The following is a 20,552-nucleotide window of genomic DNA, read 5'->3' as shown; positions in this document are numbered from 1 at the left end:
TATAGCTAGCGAAGAGATTTGAAACTTCTTTTTGTGTACTTGGAAATCGGGTGGCCACTGTCTTCTTTAGAAGGGTCAGTAATACATGTTTCATCAAAATTAATTTTAGAGAGTCTTCCCTGATCTTATGGCATTTTTGGGCTTTGAGGGCTGAGAGGAGTCGGGAGGGGAAGGAAACAATGCGGTGTCCTTTTTTGTTGAGCCTACTTCCTTCCTTCACGATGAATGTTTAATGCCAGACTACATACAGTCTATCCTATCTTTGTACCAGTCTCTGAAATAGGCAGTTCTTGCTTATGGACTCACAAAGAGGAAAATCATTGTTGTTTCATGCTACTTTTTGAGATATGAGCAGTCAAACCATCACTGTGGAGAGAGATTTGCAATGGGGATGTTTGTCTTTCCCTCATTTTATTTTTAATTTTCTAAAGATTTATTTATTTTGGAGAGTGAGAGAGTATGCAGGAGCGGGGTGGGGGGAAGAGCAGAGGGAGAGAAACTCAAGCAGACTCCACCCTGAGTGGGAAGCCCACCCAGGGGCTCGATCCCACAACCACTAGATCATGACCTGAGCCGAAACCAAGAGTCAGATGCTCAGCCCACTGAGTCACCCTGGTGCCCCTCTCTTTCCCTCATTTTAGATGAAATTCCTCAATCAGAAATATGTTAATTTGGGCTATAGTGAACTGTCTTCTGATAGTTGAGGTCACAACTTAAAGCCTGGTATGCTCACCAGAAGCTAGCTAGCTGTACCTCTGATTAATGGTGATTTGCCCACTGTTTCAGCAAAGAGGAGAACTGGTAAGGCAGGAAAACAGAGCTTTGTTAGTGTGTATTTGATTTCTGGCTACATAGAAAAGTATGGTTCTGAGGAACTGATTAGAAGTGTTCTCACATCAGCCAGGCCTTCTATGGGAGTTCAAATAACACTTCCCAGTTGAGTATGGTCAGTCTTCATTTTCCATTTACATTGGCTAGTCATCGTTGGTCGTCAGTGTTGTTTTTTTTTTTTTTTTTTAACATTAATGAAGTTTACAATGACAGGAAAGGCCAAAATTTCCAGGATTTAAAGATTTTTTTTTTAAAAAGGAAAACCAAAAATAAGCAAGAGCAATAAAATGTATTATGAAGGCAAATTAACATAAAAGAGATAAGGAGAAACCATGGATTATGACTACATTGTTATTTGTGTAAATATCATTAAAATAAAGTAGTCCATTGAGAACCACCACTAATTTCTTTTTTTTTTTTTTTTTTTTTTTTAAAGATTTTATTTATTTATTCGACAGAGATAGAGACAGCCAGCGAGAGAGGGAACACAAGCAGGGGGAGTCGGAGAGGAAGCAGCAGGCTCACAGCGGAGAAGCCTGATGTGGGGCTCGATCCCATAACGCCGGGATCACGCCCTGAGCCGAAGGCAGACGCTTAACCGCTGTGCCACCCAGGCGCCCCAGCCACCACTAATTTCTTAAGTTAAAAAAAAAAGAATCTAAATTGCCAAGAACCCAATTGTATGAGGTTTTAAGAAGTTAGCTACAGGCGGCACCTGGGTGGCTCAGCTGTTAAGCATCTGCCTTTGGCTCGGGTCATGATCCCAGGGTCCTGGGATCGAGCCCTGCATTGGGCTCCCTGCTTGGCGGGAAGCCTGCTTCTCCCTCTCCCACTCCCCTTGCATGTGTTCCCTCTCTTGCTGTCTCTCTCTGTCAAACAAATAAAATCTTAAAAAAAAAAAAAAAAGTTAGCTACATGTAAGTAAAATAGAGCCTATTTAGTATAAACCAAAAAAAAATGCATTTGTGAATTCTCATGCTGGCTGTTCTTCCACAAGTGTGTTATTTTTGCTCGTTTATTTGTTTTGGTCCCAGGAAGGACTGATTAAATATGTTCACTTCACTTCTATCGCATATTGTACCCGAGACCATTCATGTGAGTTTTCAGCCTTAGATCAATGATGTTAGCTCATGAAAAATTCAAAACTTGAATATTTTAAGCCTCCTTATTACACGTGGGCAGCTATATAGAAGGCAAACGACCACACTTAATTTGAGAATAGATATTGAAAATCAAAAAGGTTGAATGGACTTACTCTTTGCATTAGATTTGGTGTTGTTTAACAAAAGTGGCACAGTCTTGTACCTTCTGTTACTCATCACCTTTTAATTCTGTGTGCTCTGCTATCAGGGTTTGTTCGCTTTAGGAAATAAAACACCATGGTGTGTGCATGCCTGTGCGTACACCTATAAACTACACTTACTTGTATTTGAAAGAAAATCTCTTCTCATGTTATTTTCTAAAGCCACTATGTTTGCCTTCAGCAAAATCTTTTTGCATTCAGTGAAATCCCCGTGTCTTTAATAGAAAAATCTGTAAAGTGACCCTTGCTCTCTGAAAGTAAACTTTCCCAAATAAGAAGATAGGAGTAATGAAGCTCCCGTCTCAGTAGCCTTAGACTACTTAGAATCATGGTATTAGAAATGATCACACAGATCATATAATCCGACCTTTCTGGGTTTTTTTAGATTTGTCTTTATAAATTCATATATTTAAGGTAGGATCTGATTCTTTTTGGATCTTATCCTTAGAACTGTGGAGAAGAACAAGAGTCCCCCTGGGATATGTAGTGCTCACAATTTTTTTTTTTAATTTTCTTTAAACTTCTTTATGCTAAATTGATAAATGCAGCACTTTCCCATTATGTGGATTGATTTAATTCCTTGCTACCCCTGAAAGAATTTAAAATTGGATAAATTTCCTTTTTTTTTTTTTTTAAACATATTTAACTGTTTGCGAGAAATATCATGGTAAATGTCCTAACAAGATGCCAGTAAAGTTTCTATTATGTCAGTGTGACCCTGGGTGATTTTTTTTTCCCCCTTTCCTTGTTTTCATTTTATTTTAAGAGAAGTGTTTATAGAGGTACTTCCATTAATAGCCAAAATCTGGAAACTACTCACTAGGATAAATAAATGAATGGTGGTATATCACACATTAGTATACTATCCATGAATGGGAATTACTCATTTTTAGAACAAGTTAAAATTGCCTCAATGGTATGGATCAATTCTCAGACGCATATTGTTGAGTGAAAGCTGCTGGGTGTGAAAAGTATGTCTCCTGTGGTTCCAAAGTGGGCAGTACTTATCCAAGCCTTTAGAAGAAGTCAGGATCTTGATCCCCTGGGGCAGAGAGGTGACAAGGAGGAGCCCGAGGAGGTATCTAGGTTTCTGGTATGTGATTTTGTGATTTGAGTCTCATTACATGAGTTTACTTTGTAGAAATTCATAGTTTGTGCACTTCTCCATATGTGCCATACTTCAATAAAAAGTATCCCCTGAAAAAGTCAAGAGCTTCTATTAAATGCAAAGTAATATATCCACTGTATATTTAGTTGGAGATGAAGGACCAAAGGCCAGGAAGAACAAACAGGAAGCATTTCCGACACTGGAGACCGTGTTCACAAAACTTCAGCTCCTTTCATATTTTGATCAGCATCAAGTGACGTCTCAGGTAGCTGTTCAAAGCTGTGTGTTATGCATTTGGAATATTCATATTTACTTACAAATTTCTTTTATGCAATATATGTTTTGGGCGTTATTTGTTTGCATAGATAAGTTTTAAAACATATTTGGAATCATCTCATACTATTGAGTAGTTCAGTTTTAAGTGTCAGGTTACCTTCTTCAGAGAAATTAATTTTTATCACAGATACTTTCGCCTTACGATAATAGTCAACACTGTATCAAATGCTCCCTAATAAAATATTTACATTATTACATTTTGGTCCTACATTGCTATGGTGAGGGGTAAATCTGTTGATGACTAAGATAAAATACTCTCTAAATGAGAAAAAAACCAGATCTGTGTTGTTTTACAAATCCATTGATACTCAGCTGTTCTCTAGAAATTAATGAGCATTCGTAGTTGTTCTACCATTAAGATAGGTTAAGATCTTAATGACCGCTTGGCTTATTCCTTCAAATTATAGTTGTAGTAAGGAAGTTACTGGATTTGTATATAGTTTTGGTTTCTGTGGAAATATGTTTAACTTTCTTCTAAGTAGAATATATAAATTCAAATTTCTTGCTTAAAAAATTAAAATAATTTTGAATATTGATCTTACGATTATTTTCAATTTTGTTTGTTTGTTTTTGGTTGCCCAGATCTCTAACAATGTGCTGGAACAAATCACAAGCTTTGCTTCAGGAACATCCTATCATCTCCCTTTGGCTCACCATATTCAGCTTATCTTTGATCTTATGGAGCCAGCGCTGAACATCAATGGACTAATTGACTTCGCAATACAGGTGTTTCTCTCGTTTTTAGGAAAGCAAACCTGCTAGGCATCATATAGTTCAAAATGAGCAACCCAGTGCATTTTTTAATAGTAGAGACATTCTGAATCAATAGTATCCAACTAGTATTTTAATTTCAGCCGTGTTCATAGTTTTCAATTAAATAATTATAATTGGCGCTAAGATATGTATTAGTCCTTTAAAAATGTGAGGGTTTTGAGGATTTATTTTTGTCTTTTGTATAAGGCAAGGTGAAAGCTTATTTATTATTTATTATAGAGTATATTTTAGGTTAAGAGGAAAAAAAGCAAAACCTTACAATTTGATTTGTCCCATTAAATTTCTTATACACATACTTGAGTTCATTTATTATCTTGCTTTTAGTGAATAGAAATAAAACTTGTTTTCTATTATTGAAGATGTTTCATTAATAACAAGAAAGTAATGACAAATGACTTCTGTCTTCTTGAGAAGGGAAGAGAGGAAAAACTGAGAGGTGGGGATGTTCTCTGAAATCATCTGGTCTAGAACTTTGGGCTGCCATCAAGTTTTGGTAGCTGTTTGAGTGTTGAATACTTTCTGATTGTATGTACCCTGATGTCTAGACAGAGCAAAAACTGTAGAACTTGGCAAGGGACTAAAAATAAAAACCAGTTTAACTCACTGGGGCTTGTTTTCTCACACTGTAGTTGTGTGTGCATACGGTCCTGGGACAGGATAATGGGTGAGATAAAATGGTATTAGAATGACTCAGTGTATCTGTGGCCTGTGAAAATAAATGTTTTTCCTATTCATTTTGGCAGCTACATGTTTATTCACTCTTTTCTTCCATTGTAGCTGCTAAATGAACTGAGTGTTGTGGAAGCCGAACTGCTCCTGAAATCGTCCAGCCTGGCAGGCAGTTACACGACGGGACTGTGTGTGTGCATTGTGGCTGTTCTCAGGCGGTACCATAGCTGTCTCATCCTGAATCCCGATCAGACAGCCCAGGTGTTTGAAGGGTTGGTATATAAAACATCATGTTTGTTTTTCCCATTAGTGTTTTCTATGATTAATTTGTGATAGAATATCATAATGGTTTTAAGAGGAAAAATAGTACAGGTGTTTGTTTCAATTTAAAAGATAGAGTTAAAGGCTACTTTTGCCAGAAAATATTTATCAGAGAAGGAGATGTAAGCATGAAAACTGTGTTCTCTTAATAGAGGGGCCTTCCTTTCCTGCCCCTCTTTTCTAGGAATATGAGCCAGTCATTTACAACACTGTGTCATTTGCTGCCCCAAACCATGGCTTATTATGAATGATGAGCAAGTGACAGCCGCTTCGTTGTTGTAATTTCAGTTTATATTCAAGACCAAATGAGCTGTGCACGCATTGTTATTTTCGATATTGGCTTCTTCAATTTCATTTGTTTTAGAAACTAAATACATCTTGACAGAAGTTAATCTAGAACAAATGACTTTCTTGTTTCTTAGTCTGTTTCTGGTTTGTTTGAACTGCGGGGTGAAGTTTTCTTCACTGTCACTCATGAAGTTGGACCAAGCATTAGAGGCTGAGGTTACAGGGACAAGTGGAATGTAGTGACGAAACACTCGTGTGGATCTCCTGTCTGTCTACTGCAGACGTCTTTCTCTAGGGCTTTATATATATTAAAACAACAACAGCAAAAAACACCTCTTTTTCTGACATTTTCTTCCTGGATTTAAAACATGGGGTTCTTTGGTTCCATGGTACTTTTTTTTTTTTTTTTTTTTTTGTAATCTAGCACATGCAATCAATTTATAATCTATTCTAGAGTGCCATCCATTTAACAGAAGCTTTCTTTGGAAAAGGAAATGCTACCACATTAATAGTACACTTAGACTATTAAATGAAATCTCAAACATTCCAGATATTTTTAAAAGTTTGAAAATAAACATTTTAGAGTTCAGGAAATATGGGACTACCTAATTGCCCTCAACTACCCTATAAAATTGCATAATTAGGGGCGCCTGGGTGGCACAGCGGTTAAGCGTCTGCCTTCGGCTCAGGGCGTGATCCCGGCGTTCTGGGATTGAGCCCCACATGAGGCTCTTCTGCTATGAGCCTGCTTCTTCCTCTCCCACTCCCCCTGCTTGTGTTCCCTCTCTCGCTGGCTGTCTCTATCTCTGTCAAATAAATAAATAAAATCTTAAAAAAAAAAAAATTGCATAATTAGTACCATTTACAAATCAGGAAACTGAGACTCGGGTCTTTTAAATGAAATGTTTGGTGAAGCGATGTACTTAACGTTGCATAGCTAATAAATCTCCCAGATTGCTTAAAGTTATTCTAAGTAGGAGCTTAGATTTATACTATGCTCCTTGATTTATACTGTGCTTTCTAAACTGTTTGGAAACCCATTACTTAGTCATGAAATGAATATTATTATAGGTTTTGACACATTTCATTTTTGTTATTTTGAAATTTATTTTAGTATCATTTATTTTGACATTTTAAATGCATTATCTATTAAATGTTCATAAAATCATATTTGATATTATATTTTTATTTTCTTATTCATACTAAGGATAAATATTTCCCGAAAGCTCTTATTTTGTACTGATATGCATATACTGGATCCCAGTGTAAAATGTTTTTCTTATCTCTAACAAGTGAAAAAAAAAATAAAGGAAACACTGACTGCTATGATATGGATGCCTACTAAGCTCTCTATAAATGTTTACTTTAATCAAAACATAATTTCTTGCTTTTTAGAGTACGTCTGGAATTTTTGTTAGTATACTTAACAGATTGAATCCTCTACTTTGCTTCTTAAGTGCAGGATACTTTTGCTGTAATTGACAGCTTTTATCAGCTGTCTGGTGGCTCTGTCTGCTGGTATCAATTCACAGGGTTTGGAAGGCAACATTGTCATTTTTTTATTGTCTTGTCATTTCCACCTCTGGTATTTGTGATTGTAGTGTCCTCCTTGGCCTTTATAGCCTAGATCTCTGGCTTCCTTCACCCCCTGAATAGTGGAGAGAGCTGAGAATTGGGAGTGTGGAGACCTCAGCTCTCCTCTTGGGTGTACCGTGAACTAGTCTTTTGCCTGTGGGCAGGGTATTTCACCTGTCTGAGCCTCAGCTCCCTCTTTATAAAATGAGGAAGGTGAATCATGATTTCAAAAGCCCTTTTCAGCTTTAATAATCTGAGTCATTGATGACACTGTTGTGATATTACTGAACCCTGTAGTGGAATCAGACTTACAAATAGGTGGATGGACCCCCAGTGTTTACTTGTGTGTTGTATGAAGCTTTGTGTTGAATGAACTATGGCCAAAGGGACTATCCTTCTGGTATGTGGAAAAGGGCACCAAAGTGGAATAGTAGCAGTACTTCTTTGTTCAAAGACTTCTAGAGAATGTCACTAAAGAAAAAAAGGGAGGGGGCTTAATTTCTTACGTAAGGTAAAGTAAAATTTGTGTCTAGTTTGGATAAACAAGGAGAATGTGACCTCAGATCATGAATTCATCAAGTTTTTGCCAGAACCAGCTCATGATCCTGAAAATGAATTTCCCAGATTTACTGGTTTAGAGACTTGCTCTTTTCCAAAGCAGTGGACTTAAGAATCTTTGCAAACAGCCTGAATTTATGAGTCTTTTTCCTGAAGAGAGATTCACTATGACAGCTTTCCTCTAGTGTTCTAGTCACAGCAAATTCATTGATGGATTCCTCCATACATACCTTCTGTATGAAGGAATTTCTTTCATTTCTTGTTGTTAGTGGTATTTCCCAAGTCTTTTTAAAAATCATCTAGTATTTCAATACCCTAATAGAAAAATGATATTTTATGCAATTATGTATTATTGCTACAATCATTAGTATTAAAAACCTGATACCTTTTTTCTTAATACACGCACATATTCTCACTCTAAAAGATTCAAACAATAAGATACATTAGCAAAATATGTGTCTCATTTCTTCATATATTGTTCTCCTCAGGTTATGTGGTGTGGTAAAGCATGTTGTGAATCCCTCAGAATGTTCCTCCCCGGAGAGATGCATCTTAGCCTACCTCTATGATCTCTATGTGTCATGTAGCCACCTCAGAAGTAAATTTGGAGACCTCTTCAGGTGGGTAGAAGAAAGTCAACAGGAATAGCATTATGCCTGTACTTGGTAGTGACCCAACCGATATTGTCATACTTTTTAATAATGAAAATTAATCATAATTATATCTGCCAGAATTCATATTCTATTACCTTTCATTGTCACTTTAACCTTCTACTACCAATTACTATGCATGTTTAGCTATGATTGCAATTCTGAGATAAACTCGAGAGGACATATGCTGTATTTTGCACTTGCTGGTACCTCACTTGGAATGTCATTTCCCTGCTGGTCTGCATGCTTACTTTCTCACCGCCTTTGCTTCTCTGCTTCCTTGACCATCCTATTTCAGATGGTGTCCCTGAGTGGGTGTCATTCTCTGCATCTTAGCGCTTGCTATGACCCACACAAGTAGATAGGTGCTAGAAAATACATACTTAATGTTATTTTGAGGAAATTTTGATTATTAATTGTAGGCGGGGGTACAAAGGGGAAGATAATAGCTGCAAAGTAAATTTGTCATCTAGAAGGAAATAAGGAAAGAGCCATCAGTTACGGTTCTCTGTAAATTCGGTGAGCTTCGTGCTCCAGGTTTGTGTAGAGCGTGACTGCTCGCCATTGCTCTGTTACTACCACCATCTCTCGGTTGGACTATTACAGGGTCCTAACCGGTTTCTCTGCTCGGACCCCTGACTCTCTTTAGCATAATGTCAGCATACCTACTAAAGTCATCCTTTTAAAACAAGAATAACTTGACGTTTTCTGGTGGCTTCTTATCTACACAGAATAAAATTCAAGGTCCTAACCTAGCCTTCAGGATCTACTGAATCCAATCTCCTCTTCTCCCTCTTCTCCACTGTCTACTCCACGCTAACCATACGGACCTCCTTCCTGGTCTTCACACGCTCAAAGCACACTCCTGTCTTGGGGCTTTGGCATTCGCTGCTCCCGTTCATGTAGTCTTTCCCCTCTCTTACATGGTCAAGCCCACAGTACATTCACTACTCTACCTCCCTGCCTGTCCTGTTCTAAATAGCAGCCTCTTGCCCTACTCTCTGTCATTCTCTGAACCTTAGCACTTACTGCCACTGGCTGAATTTTATATGTATTTATGGTCTGGCTTCCTCCTAGTATGTAAGCTTCATGAAAGGAGGGACTTTTATTTTCTTCACTGCCGTATCCTTGGACCTGGAGGAGCGTTCGTCTCCTAGCAGGCACTGCACAAAACCTGCTGAATGAAAGCTACATCCAAAAAAACCACCATAATGTTTTTAATGGTATCAATAGGGGAAAAAATAGGAGAGTGTGTCATCATGAAATGAGCTAAGTTTCCACGTAATCCCTTGTAGAACATTCGAGTGGGTCTTAGGAAACATGTTTCCACAGAAATGATGTAATAATAGTAATACCCCATATTCAGACAGCTTTCATTTTCAGTTTATGGTTTTCGGAGAGCTTTCTCATACATGATTTGGTTCTTGAAACCGAATAGTGAACTTCCCAAGAAAGCCCCAATACCCTGTTTGACCCCTAGTGCTCCTGCCCGGTAGTGCAAGTGTGTTCAGTAAGTGAATTCAAGTAATGTACCCTGGGCATGTGGAGGTTTAGGAGACCAACAGTGAGCTGAGGGTTAGTACAGTGTCACATCACAGGGAGTGGCCCTCACTCATGTTTCCTCGACTAAAGACCTGGAAGGCCAGCGCAGCTCTCAGGAAACCCTGAAGTCGGGCATTATTTGTCAATCAAGATTAAGAAGAATGTTCAAACAAAAGCCTAGCTACTCAGAGAGCTTTCTGTTAGTATGCTAATAAAACAGCTTTAATAATTAGAACTGAAGGAGCATCTCTAAAGTTGTGTGAGGGGGGAAATACATCTTGCACGGATCGTGCTGCTGCCGTGTGCCGAGCACTGTGCTGGGCTCTTTCCATCAAGATCTTTACTCTTCCCCACAACCTCAGGAAGTAGAAATGACTGTTCCTATCAACAAGTGATTATTCCTCATCATAAGCTAATAAATGATGAACCCTGGATTTGCACCTAAGTCATTTTGGCGTTAGAGCATAGTGTTGCTTTTATTACTCTGTCAGGTTTTTCAGGTACAGGAAATTTCAGAAGGAAAATGTCTCACTTGTTTCCTTAATTCCATATATGTCTGCAACGGAGAGTGGTAAGAATTTGGGAGTGACCTAGGAAGCAGCTACCGTTTTATTAAAGCATGGAAGCTCATCTGGAAAGAGTGTAATAAATGAAACAGAAAGCCTAGAAATGAAGAGTTAAGGAGACCTCACCACGAGCCACAGATTTCAGAAAAATTATGTAATACAGATTGGAGGTAGCCGAGAGTCTACTCGAGAGGAGTCTCTAGACAGAAAGAAAAGTGGGCGATGAATCTTATAAAAATTGAGAGAGTAAAGCAGGATTCTTTTGGTTTTTAAGACAGACATGAATAGATTGGTAGAATTAAGTAGGAAAAGAGGCAATGCTTTACTATTTGCTGAAGTGCGTTTCATTAAAATGACTCTCGGTATGGAGAGGTGGAAGGAACCAGCAAGGAACAAAGTTTGTTTTTGTTTCATTTTTAGAAAGAAAGTGAAACAAATTAAGAACTCTTACTAAGTGAATGAATGAAATGAAATGTTGAGTAGAAAGGGTGGCAAGGGTTAAGGCAGGAATACGGGAGATGTTTAAAAGCACTGAGGACTGTGAAATGTTCATCATTTTGAACAGGTCATACTTCAGGTTGCAAGCTTACCTCCTTCAGGGACAGCTGACACCTTTTTATATAAATTGTCTGCCGAGAAGGAGTGGAGAAGGCTGTAATTACTGTCATTTAGTGGGTGGCTTTAGTCCTGTCTGCTAGATTGGTTATCTGCTAGACTGTTAAGAAGTTGGAATGAAAACCTCCTTATGTGACTCTTCTCTAGGAATACATTATTTATATTTGCTGCCATCGAATCTGTCCTTAAACGAAATAGCTTTCTAGTTATTCTAGTTTTGTTTTTTTAACTTTTCTCCTTGTAACCTCAGTAGTGCCTGTTCAAAAGTTAAGCAAACCATATATAATAATGTGATGCCTGCAAATTCTAACTTGCGATGGGATCCGGACTTCATGATGGATTTTATTGAGAATCCTTCAGCTCGTAGCATCAATTACTCAATGCTGGGCAAGATCCTTAGTGACAATGCGGCCAACCGCTACAGCTTCGTCTGTAATACGCTCATGAATGTATGTATGGGCCATCAGGATGCTGGAAGGTGAGCTGGGTTACCCTGGAATTCACATCTGACGACCTAGTCATTGCCTTGGTGTTACTTTTAAGCTAATGTCGTTAGTGATTGCCTGGGCTGACATTTGGAGTTGTTGGCTTTTTGTTCCCCCCATTTATTCCTGAATTTATCCCTGCTTTATACTGTGATTGCCTTAGCCTGTCAGGCTATTCGGGCTGATTGCTCTGGCATGAGATGCTTTAGATATAAACTACAAGTTACCTATCCACTTATAAAAACATATAATACAAGGACACACAAAAAAAGTGCTCTATGGGGGGGCCTGGGTGGCTCAGTGGGTTTGGCCTCTGACTCTTGATTTCGGCTCAGGTCATGATCTCAGGGTTGTGGGATCGAGCCCTGCATCGGGTCTGTGCTCTGCGTGGAATCTGCTTGAGAGTCTCTCCCTCCCTCTCATTCTGCCCCTCCCCCTGCTTCTGCTTGCTCTTTCTTTCCAAATAAATAAATAGAGTCTTAAAAAAATACCTCTATTTTAAAACACCCTGTTTTGGCCTACCTAAATTGCATAGTGTCTTTAACTTTTTTGATACCCCTAAAAATGTAAATTTGTAAGTCAGATTTGTTCTCAGAACAAAAATATGTTAATTGGCATCTGTCCTGATTGCTTAACAGCATTAAATATTAGAAAACATTTGAAGCCACTTACTTTTATTATTGGTTCCAGGTTCTACTAGGTTATTTAACAAGTGGGCATTTAATAAATCTTTGCATCTTAGAAAGGGATGACTTGTTTGATGCTAGTGAGGTATGTGTGTGTTCATTAAGTGTATCGCATGTGCCTGTTTCTCTCTTGCTACTTTCTACTATGTCCTTTTTCCTCTTCCTAGGATTAACGACATTGCCAATTTCTCTTCGGAGCTGACAGCTTGCTGCACTGTTCTTAGTTCAGAATGGCTGGGAGTTCTGAAGGCTCTTTGTTGTTCTTCAAATCATGTGTGGGGGTTTAATGATGTACTTTGCACTGTAGATGTAAGTTTTCTTTTTCATTTAAAAACTCATCTGTGCAATTAAATATTTAGTTAGTAATTCTTTTTAATTGACTTAACCCTTACCTGAAATATAAAATATTTTTTCATTCTCTGCCCAAAAGCAATAAATGAGAATGTGGTTGCCAAGGATTACATAAATGAAAAAAAAAAAAGAAATAAATACAATAGCTTAATCTATAGCAGAGATGCCAAGAGTTTCCCTCTTTTTAACTGAGATTTTTATATAGAATGTTCTCTTCAGAGCTGTCGGTCCATATTGTTTAACACGTGCCTTGGGCTCCTCATGGTATAAGACATAATTTACCTAAAGCAGTTTACACTTTGAAGAGAACCACTTTGTTTTGTAACGATCAAGGTGCATTCTAGGAATATAGCTTTCATCGTGTTGCCCAAGAGTGTCCAGGCCCAGATTCATTGGCGTGTTCAGTCTTTCTTAGTGATTGTGTCTGGAAGTTGATAGAGACTCCCGGTATATATCACTCATCTCCTTCGCATGTCCTGTTGCATCCATGATGTGTAAATTTCTTAAAAATCTGTCATGAGTCTGTTTTTCCTGTCACTTTTTGGAGTTACATGTTGGTGTTTCTTCTGTGTAAAAGATATTTATGTATTTTACAAACCACCTTCCAGTTAGAGGTTTACTTTCTAGTTCTGGTATCTCAGGGCTAGATAGATAATTCTACTCGATTCTGTTAGGTACCCAAAGTTTTTTTTTATATATATACACATGTGTATGTATGTATATATACATTTAAGTACAAACTCATATCTGTTACCCACTTTTCCAGACAGAAGAGATCCCAGTTTTTATCTTTAACATAATTCCTTAACCTCTTGGATGTTTTCTATTATACTTTATCTCCACTTTGTTCCTTCATCTGCAAAATCAGAATTAATAATAGTATGAGCCTCATGGTGGTGTGCTATTAAATGAGGTGATTTTTGTAAATCATTAACCATAGTTATTGGCATATAGTACAACTTACTATGAAGGCTGCTTTTATGATTGTTTTTGTTATTGTTCTCTTCCAAAGTCTTGTGAGGTCAGTATAGGTAGAGGTTTTATTCTGAATGAATTAATTTTCCTTCTTTTTTTCACAATCTCTCTCTCTCTCTCTCTCCCCCTCTCCCTCTCTCCCTCCTTCTCTCCCTCCTTCTCTCTCTCTTATTCTCTTTCAAGTTTAGGATTCAGTTGGAAATTTTCAGAGTCATTTTTAAAACTAATTTAATTATGTTACAGAATTATTCATAGTTCTCCCTGAAAAGAACTCTAAAACATTAATAAGGCTTATTTTTCAATTAGAGGAACTTACTTGTTTGTCCCTTGCTCCTTAATGATCGATCTTACCCTTAAATGACAGATGATGCCTTATTCTGCTAAAGATTTTTATTTATGCTACATCTTTTAGGAATTTCTTGATTTTGTTTTTGGTTTGCTCAATTACATGTACTCTCGGTAAAGCTCAGTATCTCCTGATAGCATTGGAATGTAGGTAAACCTCATTCTTTGTCTTACAAAGTAGAGATAGTCCTTAGAGGATAATAAGCCTGACGTGTTAACATTTCACCCTATTGGGTCATTTTGGGATTTGAAATCTTACTTGTATTGCCTACATTCTCTTAGATATTAATCTTAGATATTACCTGAAAGGGTGTTAGGTATTAAAACATGTCAATGTTTTTCTTGAAGGTGAGTGACCTTTCATTCCATGATTCATTAGCTACTTTCATTGCTATTCTGATAGCACGACAGTGTTTCTCCCTGGAGGACGTCGTGCAGCACGTCGCGCTTCCCTCTCTCCTAGCAGCAGGTACGGCACATCCAGACTGGCCCTTGTTACTTGATGGCTGTCTTGGGGTGGTTTCTAGCTATTATAGCCCAGTAAATGTGCTATTGAAGGGTCCATGCCTCGGGCAGTGGTGTGGTGTTAAGGTAAAGATTGTACAATGGTCAGTGGTGTTCTACATAACGTCAAATGGATCCCTATGGAAAAGGTGGTTTTTAAGGAAGCCCTCTGGTTTCCTGAAAAAGCATAGCTTAGTGCCTTACTTCTTACTGTAAGGAGCATTTATATTTAAATTATTCCAGAAAAGTTAGCTTCATAGCAAACCTGAAGACATGTCCTTGAGTAAATCAGAAAACGTGCTTTCACAATCTTTCCCAGCGTGTGGAGATGCGGATGCCGAGCCGGGCGCGAGGATGACATGCCGACTCCTGCTGCATCTTTTCCGGGCTCCCCAGGCCTGCGTATTACCTCAAGCAACCGGTGAGCTGACAGCTGCAAAAGCCCAAATGGCATTTTCATTTGGAGGTGTAGATGCTAAAGTGACCAAGCAGGCTGTCCATTCTGTCATTTCCTTCCTGATACTGGTGAGCTTGCTGTGCAGGTGAGGAAGGAGTGCAGTAATGCCATCGAGAGGGCTGTCAGCACCTTTTATTTATGCAATATCAGGATGTATTGAGAAACTCAAATCAGGAGGTAATAAACAATAAAAATACTTTTGCTCTTAGGCCAAGCCATGCTGGTGGGCAGCTTGATCCTCTCACACACACTATGTATGTCAGTTATGAACCACATCATAGCAGCTTAGGGCAATGATGAGTCATTCTTTTACTGAGGTAAAAGGAATAAGGGGTGTTATTGAAGTGTGTTTCTACAGATCATTTCCATACAAGGGTGTATGTGTGACAATCAGCATAAGTAGATGAAAGTTCTTATATTTTTTGAGACATCTCTCTAAGGAGCACAGACATTGTTTTAATAATTAGAAAGAAAAGATTAAGAAAGGAATACTGACAGTGTTTCTTAGAGAATCTATGAAGCATCGATTAAAGCTAGCTGATGACAGTTAAGGACCCACAGTCTAAAAGTGAAAAGCTCTGCTGATTGTAAATGGTTAGAAGAGATTGTTAATGATGGTGATGAGACCATTAAAGGTTTGCTGTTGTTCTCATAGGCAAACCTTTCCCTGGAATAAGATCGTCTTGTGATAGACACCTCTTAGCCGCTGCTCACAACAGCATTGAAGTGGGAGCCGTGTTTGCTGTCTTAAAAGCAATTATGATGCTTGGTAAGATTATCCTAGCACTAAACTTGGTTAATCACCAGAAACAGAAGAAAAATAATTTGTATTCAGGTTCAACTCTAATTCATATTACTAGAAACATGGTTTGGTTTGGTTTTGTTCTCTTGGCAAAATTAGTTGGCTTTCTCCAAGTCCAAGATCAGTTGGACTTGAGATGTCTGCTCCTTACCTACAATTCTGGGGGAATTTAAGTATAATACTTTTTTTTTTTTTTTTGGATGGCATTTTAACTACAGGATATTTCATTTTGATATAATATAGATTCTCAGACCCACAGAGTGGTTTTGTTTTTATTTGTTGGCTTATAAGTCACACTTTGTGATGGATGGATGGTGATCTGACTGAAGGTTTAAATTTCATATTATATATTTAAATTTCATATTATATATTAGGAGCAGGACACCAGAAAATCTGGGTTTTAATCTTAGCCATTCTACTTCTGTTGTGACCCTGAACTAGTATGTAAACTTCTGCCTTAGGTTTTTCATGAATCAGATAATAATTGTAATGATGTCGATATTATTGATAATATTAGATACCAGAATTTTTAAAAATTTAATCCATAAGGTCCAAGATTTCCTTTATACTCCTATTGGCATATATACTCCTGGAGTAGTAGTACTGCATTTTCTGTTCATTGATAGCGTAATGCTTTAAGACATTTTTATTCTATAAATTGTTCAGTATTTGAATGAATAGGAATTCTTGAGTCCACACTGCCTAATTCCAACTGTGGGAACCCTCTTTTGGCCTTACATTAAAGTTCTGCCTTATGTTCTGAAGGAGCTCTCTTTGATTAGAATAGAAACTACTGAGTAGATAGGAAATATTTTAGAGGAGTCTTAAAGAACATTATACTCCTGTTTGAATGTTATTTGGTGACGAAGAAGGATAACAGGATTTTCATTAAAAAAATTATTAAAAGTTCATCTTAAGAAAAGAATATATATACACACACATATACATATACATGGTTTCTAATTTTTGCAGTAGTTTAAAGTTTGGAGAAAACATGTATACATTCATTTTATAGATATATCAAAGGGATGCCCTTGGAAATGCCTATGAATTTTGCAGTAAAACGGAAAGGTAGAGCCATGTAGAGGGTCATAACCTCTCTTCTGAGCTTAGGAGCTTGTATTATTATACAACCAACATTGAATGCTCATTTCAGTAAGTAAAATTTCTCTTCTCTGATGGTGTTTGAGAAGAAAATGGCTGGTCAATCTACTTAATAAAGAAATGTAGGGACCATGAAGTCAGGGTCTTTTTTTTTTTTTTTTTTTTTCTCTGATATATCTAATGCCCATCAGAGAAACTAGAAAGTAGGTTTTGGAAAGTAGCTTTTCAACAAACTAATGTTAGACATGTGATTACAGAAGGGGATAGACACTGAATGGCAGAAAGCACGATGAGCGCCATCTAGGCACTTACCCCTTCATTTGGAGGACTGGTCCAGTTCCAACTAAAATTTGCCAGCCTCTTTAAAGAGTCACATACTTGTATTTTAATATCCGTGCGTAATAACCAGTATATTTATCTTTGGTTGGCTTTCCTTGACCTTTTTAATTCTCCTCAGTTCTTTGTAGATAGAGGACACTTCAAGTCTGAGAAGTCAGGATCAGGTCATTTGGATTTGAGCAGAGCCTTGGACTAGGCAGTCACTGAACACTCGTTTCTATTTGTTCTGTTATTTCTACAGTTACAGAAGGTTCTGGCACAGCCTCCTGTACCTTCTCTGTCATCCTAACATCTAAACTAAATGAGACTCTGAATGAGGATTTCCTAGGCAGAGGTGTTTGTTTCTCTGATATTGTTTTTTTTTTTGTTTTTTTTGTTTTTTTTTTTTACAGAAGTTTTAGTTTCTCTGCCTTACCCTGTCCTTACCAATGTTCTCTCAAGTCTTGTCCACCAGGATCTATTTTGAATTTGGGAGATAAAACTGTTCTATAGAAATTGGTTTTTAATTTATGTAGTAGTTTTAAGGTCATAGAAATAGTCATTTATGTCCCCAGAGGTGGGGAGAAAGTATGCTAAATTTTGGTACATATCTTTCAGCTCCCAAAGAGCTCTGTTGAACTAAATAAACTCTTGTGGGTGAAGTGAAATTGGTACTTTTTTCTATTGTGTATTTTAGTGAGGAATGTATGATAATATATAATAAGATACTGGTGACTTGAAAAGTATTGTTTATTCCTGCCCTCCTCTTACAATTTTGTAAATAAATATTCACTAAGCCATTCTGATTTTTCAAATTTTCCAGCAGAGTCAAAACATTTTCTTGGTTGACCTGTGGGTTTTAAAAGGGTTTTTGCACTGACCTGGGCTTGGTTTTTGTTTTTGTTTGTTTGTTTGTTTTGTTTTTTTACCCATAGTGGGCAGTGAGGGGCCTCATCTAAATTCATTTGTTGATTCCAAGAAATTTTCTTGTTCAAGGCTTATAATCCTGTGGGTAAACAGGCAAAAGTTTAGAGGCTCTGTTGTCATTTGGCAGTCTTTATAATCAAATTATATTCTCTCACTTTTAAAAGATGATAGTGATTGGTCTTTCACAGCTGGAGAGGATTTCTTATTTCCAGCTATTCAGACATTCTGCTGCCAATAACTTGATTATGAGGGAAACCCTTTCTTTAGTTTCATTTGACTCAGTGTATTAGAGGTTGATCTGGTGAGGTTTTCTAATTTGGATGTTTACAGAGAGGAAAGTGAGAGACTTGGGTTATTCAATGAATGCCCTATGTTTTAGGGCTTCCTTAGTATGCATTGCCCTTTTCCATTCCCAGGGAAATAAATCTCTCTTGTCAAGAAGTTGATAGTAAGGTGGGCTAAGGCAAAACTTTTCTCTTGACCTATGGATAGAAAATAAGTCATTGTAAGAGAAGAAATGGAAAAGGGACATCTAGAAGGGTGAGTAACCCATTTTTTCCTTGTCTATAAGTGAAATGAATTTGAATATTGAATACATTTGTCCTTGAACTATTGGTGAAATCAATGTTCTCTGATTATTAAGTATGATTCATAATGGCCTTTCCAAGTTCAGTGAACACATACTTAATTCTGTAAACAAAATAAGGAATAAGTCTTGAATATGCTTTTTTTTTCCATGTCCAGTGAAACTTCTCTGGGTTCTTGCAATTATTCTCTTGATCCATTCTCTCTCTTGCTGAACAACGGGCTATGCCATAATGATGCCATTCACATATTTTAAATCCCTGAAGGCTTGCTTCATTTACTTCTCAAGGATTTGGCAATATTTTGAACTTCCGTGATTTTGCTTTTGTGGTTCTATTATTTAGGAGATGCCAAAATTGGCAATAACAATGTCAGCTCTTTAAAGAATGATGACTTCACCATGAGGGGTTTACGACGTGATGGGAATGCCGATGATATCTGGACTGCCTCACAAAATTCAAAATCCTGTGGGAAAAGCATTTCCATAGAAACTGCCAACTTAAGAGAATATGCTAGATATGTACTGAGGACTATCTGTCAACAGGTATTTTTCAGATTTAATTTTCCTTTAACTTTGAGTGTATAATTGTTCTTCTGAGAGAAATGCTCACTGTTGTAGGAAATTTGCACATTGGGGGTCCTTTTCTTCCTGCTAATTTTATTTGGAAATAAATTCAAGTTTGTTGAAAAGTTGCAATAATAAATAATAAAGAACTCCAGTGTGTATGCCCATTATGCAGATTCACCAGTTTTTACGTTTTGCCGCATTGCTGTATGGTTCTATTTGTGTGTGAATGTGGATGCATGTATTTTTAATTTGTTGCTGAAGCTTTTGAGAGTAGATGGCATACATTATGAATCTTTACTTTTTAATACCTTAGTGTTTACTTATTAACATAAACAAATGCAGTTATCAAAAATCAAGAAATTTAGCCTTGGTACAGTAATTTTTTCTCCCCTGCAGGCCACATTCAGTTTTGTCAGTTGTCCCAATAATGTTGGTTTTGTCGGAAATTTCCCGTAGATTAGCTTCCAATTATGCATTCTTGGCCAAGACGCTGCGGAAGTAATGTTGTGTTCTTCTAGGGTGGTCACACCTGAAGGCACATGGTGTCCATCTGTACCTCCCTGGCAATGATCATTTTGATCAAAGTGTCTCCATTGTATGGTTTCAAGATTTCGCTGCTGTATAGTTACCATTCTTTCCCCTTGTCTCTGGGGAGACATTTTGAGACAGTGCAGACAGACGTCCTGTCCTTTATCAAACTCCACCACCCATACATATAGCATTCATTTTGATTCTTGTCCAAACTAGTCTTTATATGAGGTTGCAAAACGGTGTCCCCCCCCCCCCCCACTCCTCTACAGTTAACAATTTGCATTGTCCTCTAAGGAGACCCTACCCTTATTAATTTTTCTCTTATTCTTATTTATTTGTTATCCATATGGATTATAACATACTATCCTTCGTTATTTTCATGTTCAAATTGTCCCAGAGTTGTCCAGTGGGAACCTTTTCTTCCTGGCTCTTAAGTTATTTTGACATATCTCCATCCTTTTTTTCCCCCCAAGTATTTTCTTAGTTCTTGGCCCACCTTGTACTTTCCCTGTTCCAAACCTGGAATGAATCACTCATTCCTCCAAGGAACTCTGGTTCTAGTTAGTAGAGGACGGTATATAGAAACCAAGATATGGGTATTGTGGTGCTCATTACTGTGGTCAGTGGGTGTTCTTTGACTCTAAGCCCTTTCAGCAGATAGCGGTAAGAAAAAATACATCCATATACATAAATGTCTGTGTATATTCATGAGCTCCTACTGATACATCCACTTCTATTAACTCCACTTAGTTCTTCTTTGTATTCCCCTGGTCCATAT

The 20,552-nt window shown here is 37.6% G+C and overlaps 2 protein-coding genes across 2 annotated transcripts in view; one reads left to right on the top strand and one right to left on the bottom strand.

Moving 5' to 3' along the window:
* MED12L (mediator complex subunit 12L) overlaps positions 1–20,552 on the top strand; it is a 314,505-nt gene that overhangs the window by 242,646 nt on the left and 51,307 nt on the right. Inside the window, exons 18-27 of the mRNA XM_057315807.1 lie at positions 3,389–3,507; positions 4,161–4,304; positions 5,130–5,293; positions 8,252–8,383; positions 11,387–11,614; positions 12,475–12,616; positions 14,327–14,447; positions 14,802–14,903; positions 15,595–15,708; positions 19,020–19,219. Of these exons, the coding sequence (XP_057171790.1) occupies positions 3,389–3,507; positions 4,161–4,304; positions 5,130–5,293; positions 8,252–8,383; positions 11,387–11,614; positions 12,475–12,616; positions 14,327–14,447; positions 14,802–14,903; positions 15,595–15,708; positions 19,020–19,219 (1,466 nt within the window). The remainder of the gene's footprint in view (positions 1–3,388; positions 3,508–4,160; positions 4,305–5,129; positions 5,294–8,251; positions 8,384–11,386; positions 11,615–12,474; positions 12,617–14,326; positions 14,448–14,801; positions 14,904–15,594; positions 15,709–19,019; positions 19,220–20,552) is intronic.
* P2RY12 (purinergic receptor P2Y12) overlaps positions 1–20,552 on the bottom strand; it is a 45,216-nt gene that overhangs the window by 14,524 nt on the left and 10,140 nt on the right. The window lies entirely within an intron of this gene.

The sequence above is a fragment of the Ursus arctos genome, unplaced genomic scaffold (genome assembly GCF_023065955.2).
Source record: "Ursus arctos isolate Adak ecotype North America unplaced genomic scaffold, UrsArc2.0 scaffold_20, whole genome shotgun sequence".
NCBI classification, from domain to species: Eukaryota; Metazoa; Chordata; class Mammalia; order Carnivora; family Ursidae; genus Ursus; species Ursus arctos.
This window is presented reverse-complemented; position numbering and strand designations above follow the sequence as displayed.